This window comes from Diaporthe batatas, assembly GCF_019321695.1.
Source record: "Diaporthe batatas strain CRI 302-4 chromosome Unknown Contig00012, whole genome shotgun sequence".
Taxonomy (NCBI): Eukaryota; Fungi; Ascomycota; class Sordariomycetes; order Diaporthales; family Diaporthaceae; genus Diaporthe; species Diaporthe batatas.
Genome location: NW_025408559.1, coordinates 1,103,539 through 1,125,080, shown reverse-complemented (window position 1 = coordinate 1,125,080; position 21,542 = coordinate 1,103,539). Strand labels below are relative to the sequence as shown.

The 21,542-nt window shown below is 55.3% G+C and overlaps 9 protein-coding genes across 9 annotated transcripts; 5 read left to right on the top strand and 4 right to left on the bottom strand.

Annotated features, from left to right (window-relative positions):
• Positions 1-3,294, top strand: KVR01_009767 (uncharacterized protein). Its single transcript, XM_044794106.1, has 5 exons — positions 1-898; positions 975-1,052; positions 1,142-1,624; positions 1,678-2,390; positions 2,456-3,294. The coding sequence occupies exons 1-5, from the start codon at positions 357-359 to the stop codon at positions 2,851-2,853; spliced, it is 2,214 nt and encodes a 737-aa protein (XP_044641015.1). The 5' UTR covers positions 1-356; the 3' UTR covers positions 2,854-3,294.
• A 491-nt stretch (positions 3,295-3,785) lies between these two features.
• Positions 3,786-5,186, bottom strand: KVR01_009695 (uncharacterized protein; the record flags this gene model as incomplete). The annotated part of the gene is made up of 5 exons (XM_044792474.1): positions 3,786-4,000; positions 4,062-4,214; positions 4,268-4,456; positions 4,522-4,740; positions 4,823-5,186. The coding sequence occupies 5 exons, from the start codon at positions 5,184-5,186 to the stop codon at positions 3,786-3,788; spliced, it is 1,140 nt and encodes a 379-aa protein (XP_044640943.1).
• A 1,520-nt stretch (positions 5,187-6,706) lies between these two features.
• On the bottom strand, positions 6,707-7,162 carry KVR01_009871 (uncharacterized protein; the record flags this gene model as incomplete). Its single annotated transcript, XM_044785724.1, has 2 exons — positions 6,707-6,800; positions 6,858-7,162. 2 exons carry the CDS (start codon positions 7,160-7,162, stop codon positions 6,707-6,709), a joined length of 399 nt encoding a protein of 132 aa, XP_044641119.1.
• Positions 7,163-8,090: 928 nt separating this feature from the next.
• Positions 8,091-9,414, top strand: KVR01_009687 (uncharacterized protein). The gene is made up of 3 exons (XM_044790919.1): positions 8,091-8,128; positions 8,185-8,224; positions 8,305-9,414. Exon 3 carries the CDS (start codon positions 8,518-8,520, stop codon positions 9,262-9,264), a length of 747 nt encoding a protein of 248 aa, XP_044640935.1. The 5' UTR covers positions 8,091-8,128; positions 8,185-8,224; positions 8,305-8,517; the 3' UTR covers positions 9,265-9,414.
• Positions 9,415-9,551: 137 nt separating this feature from the next.
• Positions 9,552-11,170, bottom strand: KVR01_009775 (uncharacterized protein). Its single transcript, XM_044785798.1, has one exon. The coding sequence runs from the start codon at positions 11,119-11,121 to the stop codon at positions 9,844-9,846; it is 1,278 nt and encodes a 425-aa protein (XP_044641023.1). The 5' UTR covers positions 11,122-11,170; the 3' UTR covers positions 9,552-9,843.
• A 300-nt stretch (positions 11,171-11,470) lies between these two features.
• KVR01_009689 (uncharacterized protein) lies at positions 11,471-11,821 on the top strand (the record flags this gene model as incomplete). The annotated part of the gene is made up of 2 exons (XM_044792308.1): positions 11,471-11,578; positions 11,654-11,821. The coding sequence occupies 2 exons, from the start codon at positions 11,471-11,473 to the stop codon at positions 11,819-11,821; spliced, it is 276 nt and encodes a 91-aa protein (XP_044640937.1).
• Positions 11,822-12,101: 280 nt separating this feature from the next.
• Positions 12,102-13,645, bottom strand: KVR01_010008 (mitochondrial 37S ribosomal protein MRPS5; the record flags this gene model as incomplete). The annotated part of the gene is made up of 2 exons (XM_044791960.1): positions 12,102-12,322; positions 12,394-13,645. The coding sequence occupies 2 exons, from the start codon at positions 13,643-13,645 to the stop codon at positions 12,102-12,104; spliced, it is 1,473 nt and encodes a 490-aa protein (XP_044641256.1).
• Positions 13,646-14,322: 677 nt separating this feature from the next.
• On the top strand, positions 14,323-14,789 carry KVR01_010019 (uncharacterized protein; the record flags this gene model as incomplete). Its single annotated transcript, XM_044784390.1, has 2 exons — positions 14,323-14,333; positions 14,585-14,789. 2 exons carry the CDS (start codon positions 14,323-14,325, stop codon positions 14,787-14,789), a joined length of 216 nt encoding a protein of 71 aa, XP_044641267.1.
• Positions 14,790-18,720: 3,931 nt separating this feature from the next.
• Positions 18,721-21,103, top strand: KVR01_010111 (uncharacterized protein; the record flags this gene model as incomplete). The annotated part of the gene is made up of 3 exons (XM_044786734.1): positions 18,721-19,014; positions 19,070-19,552; positions 19,603-21,103. 3 exons carry the CDS (start codon positions 18,721-18,723, stop codon positions 20,779-20,781), a joined length of 1,956 nt encoding a protein of 651 aa, XP_044641359.1. The 3' UTR covers positions 20,782-21,103.
• Positions 21,104-21,542: the final 439 nt, after the last annotated feature.

Below are 21,542 nucleotides of genomic sequence, written 5' to 3'. Positions count from 1 at the left end.
GGTGAATCTTGCTTCTTGGACAGCTGAGAGAAGAAGCTACTGTGTACGGATACGCACGCTGGCACGACTGCTCACCGCAACCGCATCACCCTCCGCTGCAACGCCGACCGATAGCATTGTACATTGCCCTTGCACTCGCACCCGCCACACCCTTCCTCAGGATCCCCATCAGACCTGATAGCATAGTACATGCCACTGTACGCTCCAGATCAGAGTCAGACGCCGAGCTAGCCTCTCTCGCCTTTGCGGTGTCATTCGTTCGCTCCTCTCGCCCAACCCCCCCCGTCCAGCGGCCAGCCGGTTTTTGGGTTTTTGTTTTGTTTTTTTATTTTGTCCATAGGAAAGGGTCATGCCGTATGCCTTTCTCAACCTCAAGGACAAATACCCGCCCGTCGTCTAACATCCCCCTCCGCAACCTCGCTGAGTCCTCCGGCTCCGCCTCCGCCTCGCGACACCTCCAGGACGAATCCGAATCGACGTCATTCCTGGGAGCCCACCATTCCGGCCACCACGTTGACAAGCCCGGCTCCGACTCGGACGACACCGAGAGCTGGGTCTCGACCGGCGACATTGGCGAGCAGATCGACGCCGAGGACCCTCTGCGCGCCAGGCTCAACGACACCCTCGATGAATCCGCCCTCGCCGGCCTGAAGCACCTACCACGGAACCACGCCCACTCCAACGGTGCAGGCAGCAGGAGGGAGAAGAAGCACGTCCGCATCCACGAGGATCCCGACCACCACCGCCGCTCCCAACGTCGCTCCCCGGGGCAGGCTGGCGTCGTTAATAAGGAGGAAATCGAGATCCCCGAGCCCATCCCTCGCAGACCGTCCAGGGCCGCACGCCTTATCTCCTCCATCATGTCTGGCTCCAGGGGCTTCACGGGGAAACCCCTAATGTAAGTGCAAACCCGCCGCTCCGGCACGTGCCATACCTACTATCGTCCCAGAAGACTGACGAGCTGGACCTGCCAGTTACTTCACAAGTATATTCGTATCATTAGGCGTGTTTCTCTTTGGATATGACCAAGGCGTAATGTCGGGTATAATCACGTAGGACCATATCCCTCTCCGCCCCGCCCCCCTCCCTCCCGCTGGGTGGCCGAGCCTCGCAGCTGACCGAGATCTTTCTCCCTCTCCAGGGGCCCGTACTTCCGTGATTACTTCAACCAGCCCTCCAAGGCCGAGATAGGCACCATGGTCGCCATTCTCGAGATCGGTGCCCTGATATCGTCGCTACTGGTGGGCAAGATCGGAGACATAATCGGCCGTCGACGGACCATCCTCTACGGCTCCATGATCTTCTTTGTCGGCGGTGCCCTGCAGACCTTCGCGACGGGCATGCCCATGATGATGCTGGGCCGAATCATTGCCGGTTTGGGCGTTGGCTCCCTGTCGACCATCGTCCCAGTCTACCAGTCCGAGATCTCCCCCCCGCACAACCGTGGAAAGCTGGCGTGCATAGAGTTCTCCGGCAACATCATTGGGTACACGACATCTGTGTGGGTCGACTACTTCTGTGGCTTCATAGACAGCGACGCCTCGTGGCGGATACCTCTGTTCATGCAGTGCGTCATGGGTGGCCTGCTCGGGCTCGGAAGTCTGGTCATTGTCGAATCCCCAAGGTATGGTGCACCCGGCTGGCCCAGGGCGCTGCGAAGTACTAACAGAGACTTAGGTGGCTGCTCGATAACGACCACGACGAGGAGGGCATTGTCGTCATTGCTAACCTATACGGCGGCGGTGACATCCATAACCCAAAGGCCCGTGACGAATTTCGTGAGATCAAGATGAACGTCCTGCTCCAGCGCCAGGAGGGAGAAAGGACATACAGCGACATGTTCCGCCGCTACAAGACCCGTGTTTTCATTGCCATGTCCGCCCAGGGTCTGGCTCAGCTCAACGGCATCAACGTGATTTCGTACTATGCGCCCTACGTGTTTGAATCTGCTGGATGGGTTGGCCATGATGCAGTGCTGATGACTGGTATCAACGGCATCACCTATTTCCTGTCCACGATCCCACCGTGGTACATTGTCGACACATGGGGCCGCCGTGTCATCTTGCTGTCTGGCGCGGTTGCCATGACGATATCTCTGTCACTGATCTCGTATTTCATCTTCCTCGACATCAAGGCGACGCCTACTCTGGTCGTCGTCTTCGTCATGATCTACAATGCGGCATTCGGTTACTCCTGGGGCCCGATTCCCTGGCTCTACCCGCCCGAAATCCTGCCGCTGAGCATCCGGTCCAAGGGCGCGTCACTGTCGACCGCGACCAACTGGGCTTTCAATTGGCTCGTGGGAGAGATGACTCCGGTCTTGCAGGAGTGGATCAAATGGCGCCTGTACCTCGTCCACGCCTTCTTCTGCGCCGCCAGTTTTGTCATTGGTAAGAAAGCCCCCCACGGTAACGTTTGCTATTCCATCATCTTTGTAATGCTAACTGTATGGCAGTCTACTTCATATACCCCGAGACTAGCGGCGTCCGCCTCGAAGACATGAACTCCATTTTCGGCGACGCGACGACTACCATCGGCACCCCTGCCTCGGCAGGCACCCCTGCATTCGGCCCAGTCGATGGCTCCCATGTGCGCGCGGGCTCCCCCGTCCCATCCCTCGATATGCGCGGCCGGCCGCTCTTGGCCGAAGAGCAACCATTCCCCGGCCTGGATGTCGATCCGCCGACAGTAAACTTTGTCAATGGACGGCCTCAGTACGAGACTGGGCAGGCGGAGGGCGGCGTCGCTGGCTGGCTGTCGAGGGTCGTCGGCCGATCCCAGTCCCGCGCTCGCTCGGGCAGTGTTTCCAACAGGAGCGGAAGATATCAGCCGCTGGGTAACCAGGACGACTAAAGGGCGGCATGAAAGGCGAACACGCTTGAAGGAGAAACCCAGAATATGTTTCGAGAGCATATCATCTACGTACACCGGGGTCGATGTGGATAAACTTTTGCAGAACACGGGGCGGGAAGACGGCGAGTCATGGGTATTAGACAACCATTGCATACTAGAAGGGAACCGAGACGGGCTTGCGACGCACGGGGGATCTATATTTCATTCTTCATTCTCTCGAGAATCGTTTTCATTAGGTGATGTCAGCGCGCAAAAAGGGCACACGCCTGCTGGTGCGTGCATGTTACACAGTGTCAGTGTTCGTACATAACATTCTCATTGTTCAGATATCGACAAGTCGCCCGGTCAGCCGATATGGTGGTACACGCATGTATCGATAGTTGTAAACCTTGGTTCTCGGGGGATAGACGGCACATAATTTTACGGTATGCTTGTTCGTGCAAAACGATGTGAATCATGTCATGTGATCGGCCTTGTCAAGATCGAGACCATTTATGAGATCTACATCAACGATAGATACACTAGCAATTCCCTCGTTGTTAATTGAGGTGCAGCAGCATCAACTGCTACGATCTGGCGAGTGCGACTATGCATGAGATTTATCCGTCGGTCATTTACAAACCGGAGAATCAACCGTGTAAACCAAGGGCATGATGTTTCGCTTGATTTTGTTCTGTTCCTGCTCCTGTTCCTGTTCCTGTTCCTTAGCAGATACTGGGTTTGTCCGGCTACGCTTGTGCCATGATATCAATGGTCACTAATAGCTCTCAGTACAGGCCTTCCTTGGCCCTCCAACGTAGTCCGTAAAATATTTAGCCGGTGTTTCCTGTCCTGTCCCGTCCTTGACGACTCCGACCGTTCCATCCCGCCCTGCAAATGCATCAATCATTGGTCCTAAACACGCCGTTTCAGAATGATATGCAAGTCCCGCCTCACTCCTTCTCCTTGATGGCGTTGATTCGTTTCTTCAGAAATTCGAAGGAAGAGAAGAAAACAGCGTTCACGGCACAGGATCGACCCATGGACACGCCCAGGCCCCTGTACATATGCCTTCGGAAGAACTCGATCTTCACACGGGGAACTGTCTGACCCCTAGAGTACATTAGACAGTTACGCTGATATATGCTCTTCGCGGAGTCGATCGGATCTGTGGGTGGTGGTTAGATGCTTTCGTGAGAGCGTGATGGCTGTTGCTCCTGAACACTCACAGATCATGGCCCATGATACTATCCCGCAGAGGCCGCCGGCGACCAGGACCGCCAAAGGATTCGAGTGGGTCCCATCACCGCCAAACGTCGTCAATAGCTGTTTGCTGCTTTCGTATGTCATGAAGTAAATGCCGGTGCCCAACGTGTCCCTCACTGTATCATCGATTAGAGCGGGTCTGGACGATATTATGTTACTGGCCACGTACGTAGATGTAGATTGAACCCTGTGTAGAGTCCGAAAGGGCCACGGTGTCGAATGATGTTGGCCATGGTCTTGAACGTGCCCTTGTTCTGATAGCTCGCGGCAATTTTGTGGCTCTCCGGGTGGGTGCAGTTCTTCTTATCGGCCAGGAGCACTGAAACCTGGGCACTCAGCTTGGTGAGCTCGAAAGGGCCTGTAGACTGTCAGAACAGGTCCAAGCCAGAGTTGATGTCCAGACCGTAAAGCCAGAGCACTAACATGCGATGAGTGTGATACAAGAACCAGCCGTTGCCCCGGCCGCTCCAAAACAGGCCACAGAGGATAGGTTTGGGTATGTCCCCTGCTTGTTGACGTGGGCGAGAACGTCAATGCCAAAATTCTTCTTGAGCCAGTCCGAGTAGACATATTTGGATCGTTGGTAAATCGAGAACGAGACCGTTCGCACGAGGGTGATACTAGCCATAGGGGCAGCCACGCCTGCAGAGCGAGACACGAATGTTAGCAGGGGCTGATCAACCGGCGGGGTGGGCAGAGGAGCGACGCGAAGAGGAATGCTCACCCCGGAAAAAGCCCCTCAGTTGCTCGGTTTGGTAGGTGTGCTTTACGCAGTCCAGGAAACCGGAGTAGTTGTATGTCTGCATGCGTGTCTTGACACTGTCGAGGGGGAAAGCAGTCAGGGTGGACAGGACGCTGGAAGCAGAGGCGCTGACCTCTGTCCGGTACCGCTTGATAAAGGGCAATTGCTCGTGGGGAGCCGCGTGCTTGTTGTCTCCCTTTCCAGCAGCCATGTCTGCTGCTCGCCTGTGGCTACTCGTCGTGTTGTGTCTGCCGCCGCTGCTGCTGCTGCTGCTGCCTTTGGTAGGCGTGGTCGGAGGCTGGAGCTGAGGACCATTTTGGTTGAGGGGAATGAGCTCAGCTGGCATGCTTCCTGGCAATCACAGGCCCTGGTGCAGCCGCCCTTGGACAATGACCTCGAGGTTGTCGAGACCAGAGCCTTCAAAGCGGTCGCGGTATGGGCAAGTGCCAAGAAACGAGGTCCATGAAGAACCCCGCGGTGCGTGGGTTGTGATCAGTCGGCTGTCGACGGCCCCGATGGACGGCTTGGATGGGCGGCGCGGGGTGTTGGATGGGGTGGAATGATGTTGTAAGGGAGAGAAAGTTCCCGGACGTGCTCGAGCACGAGAGGCTAGACGAGTAACCACCGAATTGATGTGCTAACGACTCTTATCGTCGTGCAACGGGAACTCATCTGCGGAAGCATTAGAGTGGTGATGGTGTGAAGCGTATTGGGGACCTGCCCAAGGAATTGCGGGGTCCTGTCCAATACCCACCCAAAGCTAGCTCAGCTCTGGGAGCTGGTTCGCCAGAGCGGTGCCATCCCTTCTCCACAGTGACGGTAGATCACTGATCTGAGAGGCTAAGTATGGAGCACTCCCGGGGGGTCGAAGCAAGAGTCCCACCCCACAACAAACGCCCATTTGTATCGTCAGAAGCTATGTGAATCCACACCCTTCTTCCCTTGATTCAGGCCCTGCCGGAGAGGCTCACTAGGTACATGTCTTGGACGACCTGGGCTTGTACGGACCGAACAGACAGCATTTCCGGCGATGGGATACGACTCAGCACAACCACATTTGTGCACCGCCGCCATACGTCACGGCGGCACAGGGTTCGGCCCCTCACCGAGTCAGGCCGCCGTCGCACGATGCAGCAGGCCAGATCTGGAAGCGGGAACATGTGTCTCGATGCTGAGGTCTGTTTATAACCCTGCCTGAGCATCGCACGCCCGGCAGGTGCTGGGCATGTCAGTCACTCAGTCAGCCAGGTTTATTGGGCTGGATCGCCCCAACACGGCAGCAAGCACGACTCTAGAGGGTGAACAGAGCTCGGTGCTTGTAATAGCTTGACAATATCATGGTACAGGTTACACTGGCGCGCTGCCCAATGCTTCCTAGCTGGACCCCAGCACCAACCGGCTTTGAAAACGCACCCGGGCAATTGGAGCTTGGGCTTTACTCTGATGCGCACCCTTCAATCCACGGGTGCTGCAGGGCTCTCATGTTCCTGGCCCTTGCAGGTCTGGGAGTCAAAGCCAATCGTGACTCCTGCATTGCTCGGCCCACCGCCTACGATAGTGGGCTTGGACAAAAACGTCAGGTCCCCGGCCATTTCCACCGAGGAAACCGCCCCTGGACGAAGCAAACGCTGTATCTCTCGCTCCAGGCTCAGGAGATGTCCTGGGGGTTTCTTGGGGTCGAGTTACTGCAGCCAAGCAAAGCGGGCCGTTTCTTCGTCGAGACGGCGTCTCAGGAGCGTTCTAATTCGGGGGCGGGGGAGCGGCGGGGAAGCTGTCCCACCCGGAGTCGCTGCCGACTTGGCCGGCGTCTCACTGCCAGGTCGGGCGGCCGCACAACGACGTGTCATTCCGGCGCAGAGAAATCGCTCAGCTGAGAGGTAAACAAAGCCCCATCGTTCTGTTCAGCATGGAAATGGTGCGCTCATAATGGGCATATGCTGTGGCTTTGACCGGGTCCTCCCTGAACCTCACTGTCAGCATTGCCAGCCCGGGCCACCATGAAGGGTTGGCAACATACTTTTTTCTGATCTGGTTCGAGTCCACAAGGTGCCTCCAGGTGCGATAGTTGCCCCTTTCTTTCCAGAACTTGGTAAAGAGAAGGTTTTTGACAATCTTGTGTTCGGTGCCCCTCTCCCTGGCCGCGTTGTTGAGAAACCAAACAGTGCGGCGGATGGTGTTCCTGTTGAAGGTGTTGGTCTTGTCACGAAATGCTCGGCGCAGCTGGTCTCGTGCCACGGAGCTGGCCGGCTGAGAATAGCATACAGCTCTCAGTGCGGCCCGGTACAGGTGGCGATAGGCATGGAGGACTTCTTCTTGAGCCATCTCTGCGATGAGGCCAGCTGCAGCCAGTTGTGGTGGTCTCCCTTGTGGTGTGTTCGGCTTCGGAATCCAGTGAGGCGTCGCATCGAGGTTGAAGCTGAGGTTGGGCTCGGTGCACAGGCCACTTATTACCCGCTCGTTTGGCTTTGCCGTGGCACAAGCTCACCCAACACACACGACGCCTTCAACGGGGAGCTCCCTCTCATGTGCACTTCTGATGATTGTTGTTCTAATGCATTCTGGCAATGCACGAATCTCACCCTGATCAGTGTATTCATCATCCTGTAGAAAGGCTCAAGCGATGCCCCCGCCAATTGAGGAAGATGCAGACATTGGACCGGTATGCTGCTCCTTTTAATGTTTCATGTGAAATCCCGACTGTGTACGGAGTAGGGCAATTCCCTCAGCTGCTGACCGTTGTGAGAGGACCTTGATGAGGAGTCCTGTTCCGAAGAATCAGACCGTGATGAGACCATTCTCGCCAATTCTGCAATCCTGATCGACACATCACAAAGTGTTCACAGCAGAGTGTCTTCCGAACATGTCGTCGGTGATATCCCTCTTGTTGTCAGCGATATTCCACCCACCAAGGAGAAAGCTATCCCCGAGCCCTTGTCTCAGGGATCAAGTCAGCGGGAGAATGTTTTGAAGCGGAAATCACCTCCCAAGAGGTCAAATCACAGCGTAAGAACCATGCTCGTCCGTGCAGGAGAGGTGCTAACCCAACTCTAGGGAACGGCGAAACGGAGGAAGGGCAGTTCAAGAGCTCTGCCTTGTGTCTACTGTGCCCGTCGCCTCGGAAATGACCCGAACTGGAAATGTCATGATGCCGTTGGTATGGATTTAGATATTATTTTGTCTGTCTGAACAACGGCCTAGGCTTGTTTGAATTACCTTGCAACTCGCGGCTGACCCGGTCTCTTGCCTGTCAGTTTCGCAAGACGGAAAGTTGGGATACACAGGCACAAGGTGAAGCTCTCTTCCTATGATGGCGGAAAGCATATTGACATGTATCATGACTCCAGATGCGACGAGTGTGTTTCTTCCCATGTATCCTGCTGCCTTGTAAGTAAAAATTTGGCGCACAAGTGGTTTACCCCAGTATATCATCCCTAAGGGACACACAGCTTATTTATATATTACAGTTACCTCCCAGGGCTGTAATGCCAGTCAAGGCCCTTATGCGAGCTGCGGCTGAGGTGAATAAACAACATGGTGTACGTATCAATGGCCTGCTAACCGTATTCACCACTATCTGAGCGGGAATGGGCACTATCTGACCACTTCACATCCCCTAGAGCCAAAACATTGCCGTGTTAGCTGCGTATGAAGCAGCTATAGGCCCGGCGCTTCGCGCCATGTCCGGCATTGGTCTGCAATCCTCGGCAAAAGTGAATGAGCCGAAGAACAAGACCCGTCAGCCAAAGACTAAAAAGAAAGGCAAGGACAGCAGGCAGCCAACCGAGGGAAATGTGACTGAAACATGGCCAGCACCAAAAGAGTCTGCTCATAGGTCTGAATTGGGAGAGGGGAACACGAGAAGTGGATGGAATCGTGAGCGTAGCTTGTCTCAAGGCAGGAGGAACTCGGGTTCCCAAACCCTCTCTGGGCATTTACAAGCAGACCGCGGCCAAGAGGCCGACCATGTGAACTCCGCTGCCTTCCAGAAGATGGAAAGACAGGCTCTGCGAAGGCGGAAAGTCGAGGCCCTCGAGTCTCTCGCGCACACAGCAGCACTGTTCCTCGCAGAGTTTATTGACTACAAAAAGGGACGGCAGGAGCCATCGCGACAGGGCCTTGAGCAGCATCAATCAGAGCCGGGTACCGGCGTGGCTTACGCTGCAGCTGCTGCGAGTCTCTTCAGACCGTTGAGCGAGTTCGACCGAAGCGGTTACAACAGCGCTGGAAGCATGATGGACCAGCCTAGTAGCAGTCCCGATGGCAGCGATGATGAGTATATCCAGGCGTCGACCCCCGCCGAGGAAAAAGGAGGCAGGGGCATGGACAACGGGGAAAGCGACCAGTCACCACCACTGGTTGCGAGCTTGGGGACCGTAGAGCAAGCGGGTGCCAGTGAGCCTGGGGTGAAAATTGAGGAACACTGAATAGGAGAGTAAGAGTGCCCGTACCTCAGTCTGGTGCCAAATGAGTGCGGTGACTGTCAAAAGTGAGATGGCTTCCCAGGCACCTCATCTTGACTGTAGAGACACATAGACTCCTACATTCTATATACTGAAGTGTGCTCGTATATCAAGTTACTCTTCTAGCAGATCCAGGGGGCCACGCTTTTCAACACAAGGAGACACGATTTCCTGCAGCCTAACAGGCAAATAAATATACAAGGAGAAGCAGCATGTATGTGGCCTTGACTCTATTTGAAGCCATTGAATATCGGCACGTTCGCATATGTCGTTATGTCCGTGTCTGTAGACATGGCAGCCAAAGAATTGATGTCGGATATGGGAACCCTCTTGCTGGCAAAGGCAGTAGCTTTGATTAATCCTCAAGTGATAAAATTAGGGGCAGTCATCGATGGCAGGCAGCACGATTTCGCACCGGGCTGCAAATACGTAGACTTCGAAAGGAAACGAGAGCCGTGGCCTCCGTTCTATTTCGTCCCCTAAGAGGATCCCGGGTATCAAATCGTAGACCTCTAGCAACCTTTTGGGGTTGCGGTCCCTTTCTCACAGCCCGTTTCTTAACTTCTGCCACTGGGTCATAAACCCATACCCACCCATGGACCCTCTAGTCTCCGAAAGCCCGGGTTCGGAGCTTCCCGGCCCCGGCTCTCTCCTGGAGCCATCGTCATCCTGCCTGCTCCGACTCTCCCTCAACGCCAGCTCCTTTTGCGCCTCGGCCTCCTTCACCAGTTCCCTGTGCCGGTCCTCGACCATCCGCGCCAGGTTCTCCACGAACCTCTGCCTGGCCTTCTCCTCGGCCGTGCCCTTCCACACCGTGACCAGCTCCTTGAGCTCCTCCACCCTCTTGGTGGCGTCCTCGACGCCCTTCACCGGGTCGGGGTTGCCCTTGGCGAGCAGGCCTGAGATCTCGTCGCGCAGCCTCCTGAGCGTCTTCTGGCCCTTCTCCTCGGTGCTGATCTGCTCCTTGGACGCCGTGTGCATGTCCGGGAAGTCGGGCGCCGAGACGGACAGGAAGCCCGAGCTGACCGAGACCTCGGACGGCGGGAAGACAAAGTCCATTGCGTCTCCGAACGTCTTGATCACGGCGTCGAGGCGCGAGCGGACCAGCGTCAGCGTCCTCAATTGCGATATGTACGTCGGCTCGTCCGCGGCGACCTCGGCCACAGCTGGTTTCTTGGTGCTGTCTGCCGCCGCCGTGGCAGGCGTTGGAGGCGGCGGTGAGTCCTTGTCCTTCTCAGGGAACGGCGTCGCGGGCGCCAGGCTTCCGAACGAGCCCCGCCTGGTGGATGCTGCCGTGTGCTCGATGCCAGCCGGGACGAACCTCTCCAGGTCGTCCTTGAGCGGGCATTCGGTGAGCGTCTCGGCCAGCCCCAGCGTCTCGCCCCGGAGCAGCTCGACCTCGTACGCCAGCCTGCTGCCGCTACGAATGATGTCGTCCGTCAGCTGCGTGAGCGTGGTGGCCAGGCGCGTCGTGTGGGCGTTGAGCTGCGTCAGGAGCTCCTGAGCCTCGGTCGACAGCTGGGCCAGGGGGGCCGCGCCCTTGCCCGCCGCCGCCGAGGACCTCAGCGACGATGATGAGCCCTGAAGGGGCGGCAGCGTCTGGTTGAGGTATTCTGCCGGGTCGAATGCCGGGCTCAGGAATTCCTGCAGGAAGGGGTCTGACGTGTGTGCGGACTTGGGCTCGACCTTGACCGGTGTTGAAGCCGCTGCGGTCGCTTTGCTGGCATTGCGCATGTGTATTGAGAGCCCTCTTGAGCGCCCGGCCGCGGCGCTGCTATTTTGTCTCCGGCGAGACATCGTGGATTTCGAGTCCCATGACATTGTGAGTTGTCGGGCCGAAGAAGGAGAAAATCAATGGGGCGAAGTCGGTCTTGGAAATGGTCGTGCTCGCATGAGATCAGCAAGCTGTGGTGATGGCGGTTGAGATGAGTGGCCTGTCTCGATGTTGTACTATATACCTAATTTGCGGCAGCTTTTCAGCAGTACAAGAAGTACTGATACCACCACCGAGCCGCATGCACAGGGTGGGGCTGGCCCGGGGTCCGGCAACAGCCCCCACGTCAAGATCTCCACGACGGACGACGGACGCGTCTTCTTGGTTCGGCCACGCGACGCCAGAATAAGTCCTTAACCACCTGCCCTCCACACCCCCCTGGCGCAAACTGGAAAGATGGACGACCGACCAGCATCGAGCGCACTGCTGTCGCCGCCAGAACTCTCTCCACTGGAGCAGGAGGTTCTGGACGAGTACGAGAGATTGGCAGACAATATGAAGAATGTACGTCTTGCGAAGTCTTTGATACCCTTGCCTCTGAACTCCCCGTTCTGACCTGGGGGCTTGTTCTGTCTGTAGCTTGCCGCCATCCTTGACACAATGGCCGCCCAGCCCACGACCGAGATACTCGACGGTCTGCGCGATCTCGAGCGAAAGACGAGTCTGGTGTTCACGCTGCTCAAGGCGAGCGTCTACAGCATCGTCCTGCAGCAGGAGATTGACTGGGGTGACCAGGCACAGCATTGAAACACGGGCAGGAATACGACATTCACCAGTTGGGACATGAAGTCGTCCTGTCCTCCCCGATACCTTTGCTGTGTCGCCGGACGAATGGCACAACACTGTGTGCGGAATCATGGACACCCACGGGATGTGAATTAACCAACCCTTTCGACTCGGTGCGATTTTGTTCCACGTGTACGAGCAGCTCGGATACCAACACTCCGATCATTCACGGCATGGACTTGGTCCGGAGACCAGGCTTTCGAGGTGTTTCATTATACACATATATTCACATGAGCGCCGTCTATTGTACAGCACCACCGTAGTAGACTTTTCGCGCATCGACGAGCTTCTTGCCTCGGCCGAGCGCAATCAGTTCCGGGTCGGGCTGGTTCGTCAGAGCCTGGAAGCAGGCCTTGACAGAGTTCATGGGGTTTCGCGAGCGAGGCATCCTCACGGACAGGTCAGAGATACCCGCGAGACGGGCAATCTCGAACATGCGGTGGGAGACACGGAGACCGAATCCTTTGGCACATGTCAGCAGAATACTCCTAGGTGATACGGTATAAAACCCCGCGAGGTCAGATCATACTCACCAGGTGGCCGCGTGAACATCTGAACGACTGTGCCTCCAACCTTGGCCTCCACATTGCCGTAAATCGTCCTATTCTCATATCTCCGGATGGGCACCATGTTCTGGATAGCCAGTAGCTTCGCCTTCATGACGGAAACCTCCTGGTCCACAGACTTGGCCTCGCCTATGCCTATGCGCCCGTTTCCGTTGCCGGCCATGGCCAGGATGTAGCTGCTGCGGATCTTGCCCAGACGTGTCTGGTTGGAGACATACCTGCGGACCAGGATCTTTGTCTGCTTGTTGAAGATGTCGAGGATCTGGGACACGCTCATGCCTGTCTTCTTCTTGAGCTCTTGGTATGTGCCTTCGGGATCCAGGGCCGAGTCAGAATCGTCCATCGACTTCTTGTAAAGGCCAGCCACGCCAGGCACCTTGTCGGGCAGGTCGGGCGCCAAGTGGGTATCGCCGCCGTCGAATCCAGTCATGGAGTTGCGCTCCATGAGATATTTGTATACATCCAAGTCTGAGATGTCGTCTTCAATATCGGTGCCTTGGCTCTTTGCCATGTCTTCCGCCACGTCTTCCTCTGCCGACCCGGCCTCGCTAACGACTCTGTCCATGGCTTCTGCAAGCTCGGTCGCTGACAATGCCTCGCCAGGGTTGCTATTCAACATTTTGGCCCGCATGTCCTCGTACATGTTGAGCGCCTGCTCGTAGGTGATGTCGTGCGACACACCGCGCTTCTCGTTCAATTCGCGCATGAAGTCGACGAAGTCGTCGCCGAATTGGCTCGGCGTCATGAATTTCGCAGTGGTATCGACTGGTCGGTGGGTCTTGACACGCTTGTCCACAACCGGGCGGACCGTGGAGAAGTCCTCGAGGTACTCGAACGCGTACGGGTCGTTCCTTAGCCTGCCCTGCTCAACCATATCATCCAAATCGATGACATTCTCACCGAGCTGCACTGCGTTGAGCTGCTCCGGCGTGTATCTCTTCTTGAGAGACTGGAGATCAGTTTCATCCCAGTCTGGCAGGGCCGCCTCATTGAGCTGTTTCCTCGCCTCAGAGTCGTTGAGGTCAACATCACCGGCCTTGATACTCTTAAAAGGTGACCTCTTCCTCCCTGCAACGGGCGCCGAGACGTGAAAGCTGTGTCGTTGGCATATTGAACCCGGGACGGCGGCGGCGGCGGCGGCGCGTGCGGAAGTCTTCGCGGAGTTGGCTGCCAGAGACCTGCAGAGCAGGCGCCTGGCTGCAGGTGTAGCGACACTCATGGCTGCCGAGATAATGGTAGGCGGCAGGGCCCGGAATGGCGCATTTGGCTGTGCGGGCGTCAGGCAAAGGCGTGGAGTAGAGCTCTTTTGCTCGGCCGCAAGCTCACGAGCCCGTCGCCAAATTTTCGACAGGGGTGGCTTCGTCCTTGATGACTAAGGATGTGAGTTCCTAGGTAGGTACCTAGGTATGGAGTGCCTTGGGATTTGCTTTGGTTAGTCCGCAAGCCCGCAGCACCCTTCAAACGCGGTGCTAACACCTGTGCCAAGGTACCGAGTGGGGGTAGATGCTCCCTACTACACTAGGTGCCCCAAATGCCCACCCACCCAGTCAGTGGCCGAGAGCCCAGCAGCACCGCTCCCGACAACCTTACAAAGAGCCTCAAATTGCGACGCTGGCTGCAGCCGTCATTGAGCTGTGCACAGGTGAACAACAGTCGACCCGCGAGGCCAGCCGCTCGAGGCTTAGCCAGTCGACATGTTCCGGGTCTTGGCGGGCCCCGTGAGTGGACGGGACGATGAGGCGGCCGTCTAATTGGGCCGCGCTTAGTTCAATCGCCATGAGTTCAGTCTGCCGCAATCCTGAAACCGTCGAGTTTCGATCTCCTCGACGGCTCCCCTATTCTGGCCTGCAGCCCTCCCCCGGTGAGACGAGTTGGCCCGGGACCCATTCTCTCGTCATGCCCAGAAGGTTTGTATCATGTGCATGCGTTCTCCCTTCTGTTTCTGCCTCCGTTCTTCTTTTTCCCTCCATTCACTTCTGCGAATAGCCTCTTTCGTCATCTGCTGGTCCAGTTGTTTGTGTACGTTTCAATTCTCAAAGGCCAAGAACCTGTCGCCGACTTGCAGAGCAAGCCAAACAGACACAGTCGCTTCTGTCATACATATCCTTCCAATAATTCAGTAACAACCACCGACCATGGGTAAATTCGATTGGTTCAGCAAGATCGGCGCCACGCCTCAGGCCGTCGCTGCCCTCAACGACCAGCCATACCTGTTCACCATCCTCATCGTCGTGCTCCTCATCCTTATCCTTGAAGGCGTCTTCATCTGGTACATTCACTTCGCCACAATGAAGCCCGAGCAGAAGAAAAAGAAGGAGAAAAAGGGAGCCAACGGCGGAGCCAAGGGCGGGGCTAAGAAGTAATCACTGGGCGACCTGGAATCGACAGCGAGCCCGGCGCAAAGACCTCCATCGAAGCTGAGACTATGAACGAGAACGTCTCACGACTACCCGGAAGTCGGCTGGAGAAACTAGCAGCAACGGCATTCGACATCAAGCGGCCTTGATGAACGGGCCCTGGGTCCCGAATTACGCTTTGCTTGAAGCAGGCGGAGTGCCACAAGAGGCACCAGGAGCAATATGTTTTGTTAGTCTCGCAGAAGACTTGCAACGGGGCAATAAATTGGCATTAATAGAAGCACAAACCTGTTATGAATATAATGACTCGACTTATCTAAGGTCTTTTATAGAACGCCGTACTTGTCTCGAGAGTGATGGAATATACGTGAAAAATTGTCTGAATATGGATACTTCACGTTAAATCAAGCTTGACGCTGAGCAACTTGAGATCGAAGCAAACCCAACACAGCGTACACACCTTCCACTGCTATGCCTGTGGGAGATGTTCTGCTCCCCCCCCCCCCCCCAGGTCAACTTATGCGTGTGGCGCATCAGACGACGCGCCTTCTGACTCTGGACTGCCCAAGATTCGAAAAGTACTAGGAAGAGCCAGCGGATAATAGACCAGCATATTTGTACGGGCCCGAGACAACGTCCTCAACGTCGGTAAATTTGTTGACTTTGACTTTTTTTCACGATTCAAGCGACGTATAATTCCACCATGGGTATCCTTCTGAAAATAACTATAGAGGTCTACTCCTGTTTGGGCCACAACAGCTCTCGTTTCCATATGCAGCGGATCATGGTTATAAATATGATCGCCCAGACAAGAACCAACACTCCGGTCATAACACATCCGACGATCTGAAGCGGCCTACAGCTGAAAGCATTTCCTATTTGATATGTTGCGGTCAACAGCGCCGTGTTCGGGAAAACGAAAGAGAAGAAGGTCATCTGGAAGCCGATCTTGGCCTCGTGTTCCGGCCGTGCGTACTTCCAGAAGCTACCGACAGATACGAGAAAGAACCTGGAGAAGTTTAGTCAAAACATTCATCGAGCCATCAGCATGCATGGACAGTACTGACCAGAAGGCGAGGCCCCATAACCACAGCCCGATCATGGCAGACAATAGCTTCAGGATGAACACAGCGTGGCCCGTCATACCGGGCATCATGAAGTCCTCTGGGAGGATCTCACCCGCCAAACCCCCGAGTTGGACTGCAAAGAAGAATTGTCAGCCGCATCACTAGAATCAATGGCAAGAGCAGTGCATAAATAATCGGGACTTACCGAGTCCGGCCGCTGTGAAGCCACTAGGTCCGATCGAAATGAAGACACCAGGTCGTTGCATATCCCGCGGCAACTTCTGCGTCATGAGCCTATAGATAAAGGCGGCTAGAATCATAAAGGACAGGCAGAACCCCATCCCCTGCACAGCAACTGCGGCCATAGCTATCGGCAGAGCATTAAGAGTGCTGGTATGCCCAACCTTTACGGACGAGTTGATGAGGTTACCCGCAAAAGGGGCTGTGAGCAGGAGAGGATAGGCGGGAAACACCCACACCGGGGTCATGGTGTGGATGGGAAATATGCTGTAGCAGAGTCAGAATTGGACAAAACGTATTGTGTAAGGAGTGCTCACAGCGTAGACCATAGGATCAGATATATACCGGCACTGATGAGGATAGCTGCCACTGTCCATATCCAAAACAGGGCCTCCATAGTAGCAAGAAGCCAGGGACCAGCCTTTGGAACGCCATACTGGCAGATATTTATAAGAATAGTGCCGATACTTCGGCAAAGTCAGTAACAGTGGTCTCCCGAACTTGGATTGTGAACTCACGAGACAAGCTTGAATTTGTTAGCACCGTCACAAAACTCCCATGCCAAGGTTCATGTACTTACAGAGGCCGGTATGAAGAGGGACTCAAATTTGTCGGTAAAGGAATGCCGAAAGCTCCCTGGCCTTAGATGGAATCTCATGAGAAGAAGAGTAGTGTTGACTAAGAACAGACAGATGTTGAACAGGAAGAAGATGGCTCCAATGATATACAGCCACTGAGATCGGAAGGGAACTGGACAGGTCAATAGTCAGCAGCTGTCTGCAACATCTTGGTCCGTGGCTAACATCACTATCTCACCAGTTGCAAGGACATTGGCAACACCACCGGTAGCCATTGTAGATGTGAACCACGTCCATTGGAAGCACGCGATCCTGTCTCTGATTCCAACCGCTTTCGGCACGGGAGTCTTCTCAACCCTGGAGACTAAATCGTCCAGAGCAGCGTTTTGACTATGCTGGCTTTGCTGCAGCTCACTCAGTCTGTGGAACAACTGGCTGGCGGCCATGGCAGATGTTACACTGCGATCGACCGTATGCTCGGTCGGGGACTCATAGCCGAGCCCGGTGGGATATGGCCGAGGAGGCGTCATATCTCAGAATTGGACAGTTCCTGAAAACGAGGTAGGAGTTTGGATATGATGTACAGGATTATGGCCACCTCTGGGTCTGCATAGCCTATGGCACCATGAAAGTTGATTAAACTGGTCAAGAAGACAACCAAATCCAAGCCTGCTGTCGATAATTCGGCCAGGGTCATCGTCGTCGGAACACGCCTCCGCTTCCCCTCAGCGTCGCAAAAGTCGAGGGTGTTAGGACGCTAGAGAAAGACAGGCTGTGAAGGTATGGGCGATGTGGCCTAGCTTCCCAGAGGCCGCTGCACAGGCTCGAACGCTGTGCGATAGACACTTGGTCGGCAGGCCGAGTTTGATTGTGAGGAGGGAGACTGAACACAGAGACTGTCTGCGTAATGGCGGTGGGATGGGAGCCGGGGTAGAGTCGATTACGTTCGGATCTCGGGGAATGGTGGGGTGCAGGCCCCAGTTTGCGGAAGGAGACAACGAAGATCGGCCAGTGTGGACTTTAATGCAATGTATGAGCAGTTTGACAAAGCAGGTCTGGTTTTGTGCCGTGAGCAACTCGTCGCTGAGATCCTTCTTGTGGAATGATGGTTCGAGGTCAAGGATTGCCATACCTGCCGCATAGAACGGCATTGCCATTCTTCCCCGGTCAGCCAAAAGAGCATGCCGTTGTCCCTGCCTCCCAACGGCTATCGCCGCCCCGGGACATCGGTTCGACACGCAAACAGACAATATGGCCGCCCAAGCCATGAATTCCAACACAAGGAGGACTGGATCTCCTGTCCTCGAAACGAGCCTCCCAGCGCTTGATTATGGGGTTCTTACCTACGTTTTGAGACGTTCGTTGCTGTTATTGACACCACCGCACCAGACTATCAAGTCGTATCCCCAAAGACGAAATTCTGTACAGCACTTCGCGTAGATATTTGACTGAATCCCAAATTCTGGTATCTGGATCTCGGGCTATCTTTTCACCTAGGTGAGTAAATACCTACCTAAGTACCTACCTAGGTAGGTAGGTACCTAGGTAAGTAGGAACCCAGGAACCCACCTTCGTTGTCAGGTACCTAATAAGTACCTAGGCAAAAATGCAGGAACATCGGCTCCCTACTTCCCCCTACGAGCTGCCGTACGCCACGCATCTACGAGCTTGTTCGCTGATGGGAGGCAGGAGCAGTTGACCTCCTGCTGTCGCTTGCGTCGGGTCTCCCCGCTACCTACCAGATGAAGCATCCCTCTTCTAGGCTGCATGTTCTCCCTATGTCTCCTCCTTGTTGATCCTCTTCCCCCCATCGACGACTCTTCCACCTAGGTTTGTGGAAGGCATACATTTGTCTTACCGTCCCCATGCCATTACTCTACATGCCTCACTCCAGCACGCACTATTCCAGTTACCATCTGCTGTAAAAATGGGCCTTGTCCATTCCCTGGCATGGTTTTTACAAACGAATTGCGATCGAGCGTGGCCTCCAGTAGATCCCGACTATTTAGAGTAGCAAGTTTCCTCTCGGTTCAGATTTGTTACCCTTCTGCCATGGCTCCGGAGAAGACTATCGACGTTGGCAGGTTCGGCATCGCGAGCAAGGCCGACAAGGATTTCGTTCTCACTGTATCCACTTCGGTGACCCTGTCACTTCCAGACCATTTTCCAGACCATCTAACTGCAAATGCACTGCGAGATCAAGTGCAAGCGGGTGCCTTGTGGCTCACACGGGCTCGCTCCTGCCGTCTCACTTTGGCCGTCCATTTTGAGCCGCCAACCGAGGTATCAGTCGAACAAGGCGCACAGTGGAGGCAACTGATCATCGAGAAATTTCAGTCACTTCAGGTTGCTCACCTCTACTCGGCTGGATTTCTCCGTTTGTAATACTAACAGGTTACAGGTCTGGTGCGATCTGGGTCTCGAGCTTCGCTTAGAACAGAGCGACCTTCAAAGCGACTCGACTCCTTCTGCAACCTCAGTATACTATATGCAGCATGTCCAACAGCGTTCGGGTCTTTTCGTCCCACAAGGCATCCCCTGCGGTCACCTCTCCGAGCTTTTCTGCAGCTTTCGGTATGCGGCCGCGACGTCTACAGCGCCAGCAAAGACCGGGCACTCAGTACCTCGATCAAGAACCAAGACGCCCTACAACCTCCGAGAGGTGGTGAGGGCCCAGACTGAGCCACGCCATGTAAAAGTTGCAGCATTCTGGGCACTCCCTCTGACTGAACAGGCGGAAAGGTTGGTGGAGCTTGCACAAAATGCGTTGAATCTTATGCTGGGTTTGAGGACGAGGTATCTTGGGTTTCTGCATATGGGAGGAACGAAACCACCAGCGCTTCTTGAACTTGCGCCTGCCGTTTGGAACGCACAATACTTCCAGGTGAGTGGCTTTGACAGTTTTTGCTTCTGGGATCCTAACACGAGAAAAAGAGAGTCGTGAGTCGGGCGCGACTTATTCCATCTATATCCTCCGCGTTGGGAAACCTGACGAGCACTCGGTCGCCAGAGCTTCTGCACAAGATCGAATCACTAGTTCCAGAAGCGGCTGCAGACACGGGGCTCGATGAAGCGTTAGACGAGCTCCAGAGAAGGTGTCAGGTTCTACTCTTACGGTCGGGTCGGGATCAAAAGATCAAAGCTTCTTCTGTACAGAAGGTTTCCACGGGCAACGACTTCACTGACTACACCAACCTGGACCATGTAGAAGAGACTCTGCTTTTGCAGGAGGACAGTCAGCCGCATGAGGTAACATCAGGTTTTGCTGGCCATGATGTGACGCACCTGGAACTGGAAAGCAGTCATGGCTCTATGAATCCCAGCGAAGGTAACGCTGAGGGCACCACCATGGACCTCGGGCCAGAAGATTCTTGTGCAGATACCGACATGGGAGTTACGGAATGGATCGATGGTGGGATCGATGGTGAAATGCTTTCTTGCTCGGAAAGTCTGCTGGGGCACAACGGCTTCTACGAGGACGATTGCGAGTGTGCCGAGACTCTTGATCCGATACACGGTGATCGAGAATACCAAAAGCAGCACGTTGGCAGTGAAGCCGTCCTCCAGGAACATGGCTGGGAAAATTCGGTCTTATATTATGAGAGTGACAGTCATGACCATTATTACTACGAATCTTCCGACATCGAGGAAGGAATGCAACCCACTACACATTCATTCGAAGATTGCTCTGCCGAGTCAAACGAGGCGGCTGTGGCTCTGGAAGATTTCAGAGACGACCTCTCGGGCTTTGTTTCAAATGAAGACGACGACTTCGACACAGAAATACAGGACCATCTTTGCGAAGAGGGTATACCTTCTGACGAGTGGCAATACGAGCCCTGCGAGTCCAACGATGACCACGAAGAGCCCATGCTTCATGGGATTGATACAGACGACGGACCGGGGCCCAACTACTGTGCAATGGCATGGGGCCCTGCTCACCACAGCCGGCCCGAAGCAACTGGAGACCGTACGGGGATCAGCTTGCGGGGAGCGCCCGATGACTGGAGTCAGGTGCCTCGGAAGCATGCTCGCCACAGCATTGGTGAGCCAGGTGAACATATTGGACCGCCCCCGACCGCGTTTACCACGAGGTTGGCAGGTTATCAATAACTGGGCTGTGGCGCACTGAACATGGGACCAAGTGGCGCAGTAGGAGGGAAAGAATTACCTAGCCCGGTCCACGGGCGCGATTCTTGGCACAGCGCGGTGCGTTGTACTACCTACCCAGCAACCCAGGTAGCTAGGTTAGTAAAGATGCAGCAAGACGAAAGGGGGTCCGAGGTTGAAAGCGAACCGCCTGGGCCGCCGACCAAGTCAGTCGCCGAGTTGTTGGCAGGGGTATGTTTTGGTGGAATTTCTGGATGAAGCTCAGATTTCAGCTCATCGGATCTGCTGGCGTGGACTTTGTTGCCCCTGAGCGGGCAGAGAGTGGGGGAAACTGGGCGCAATAATAAGCGATAGCTCAACGAGGCTTTGGGCTGCCAACCGGCTTGTCTGCTTGTGTAACGAACGACAGGCCAGGGCTGCCAGGCCGGCACATGCATGTTAGGTACAGATGACCAACCACTGATCAAGGTTGTCTGTAGGCGACAGGCAAAGATTGGACGCATGCGCCCGCGCACCTGACGTTGGTGTTGGTGGACAAGGCACCTGGCTCCTGCATGCTGGATGCCTCACCCGCCCTTGGCGGCATGAGCTTCAGACTGAGCCGGCCTTCCCAGCACTGGCCAGGACCTCCGGGACGGTGGCTGCAGGCGCCCACTCTGCCACAGGCAGCTGTGACGGCCTCAACCTCGTACAGCCACCCAACAGCAGATCCCTAGGGGCATTGTACCACCTGCGGTACGGCCCTGTATCTGCACTGTAACTAC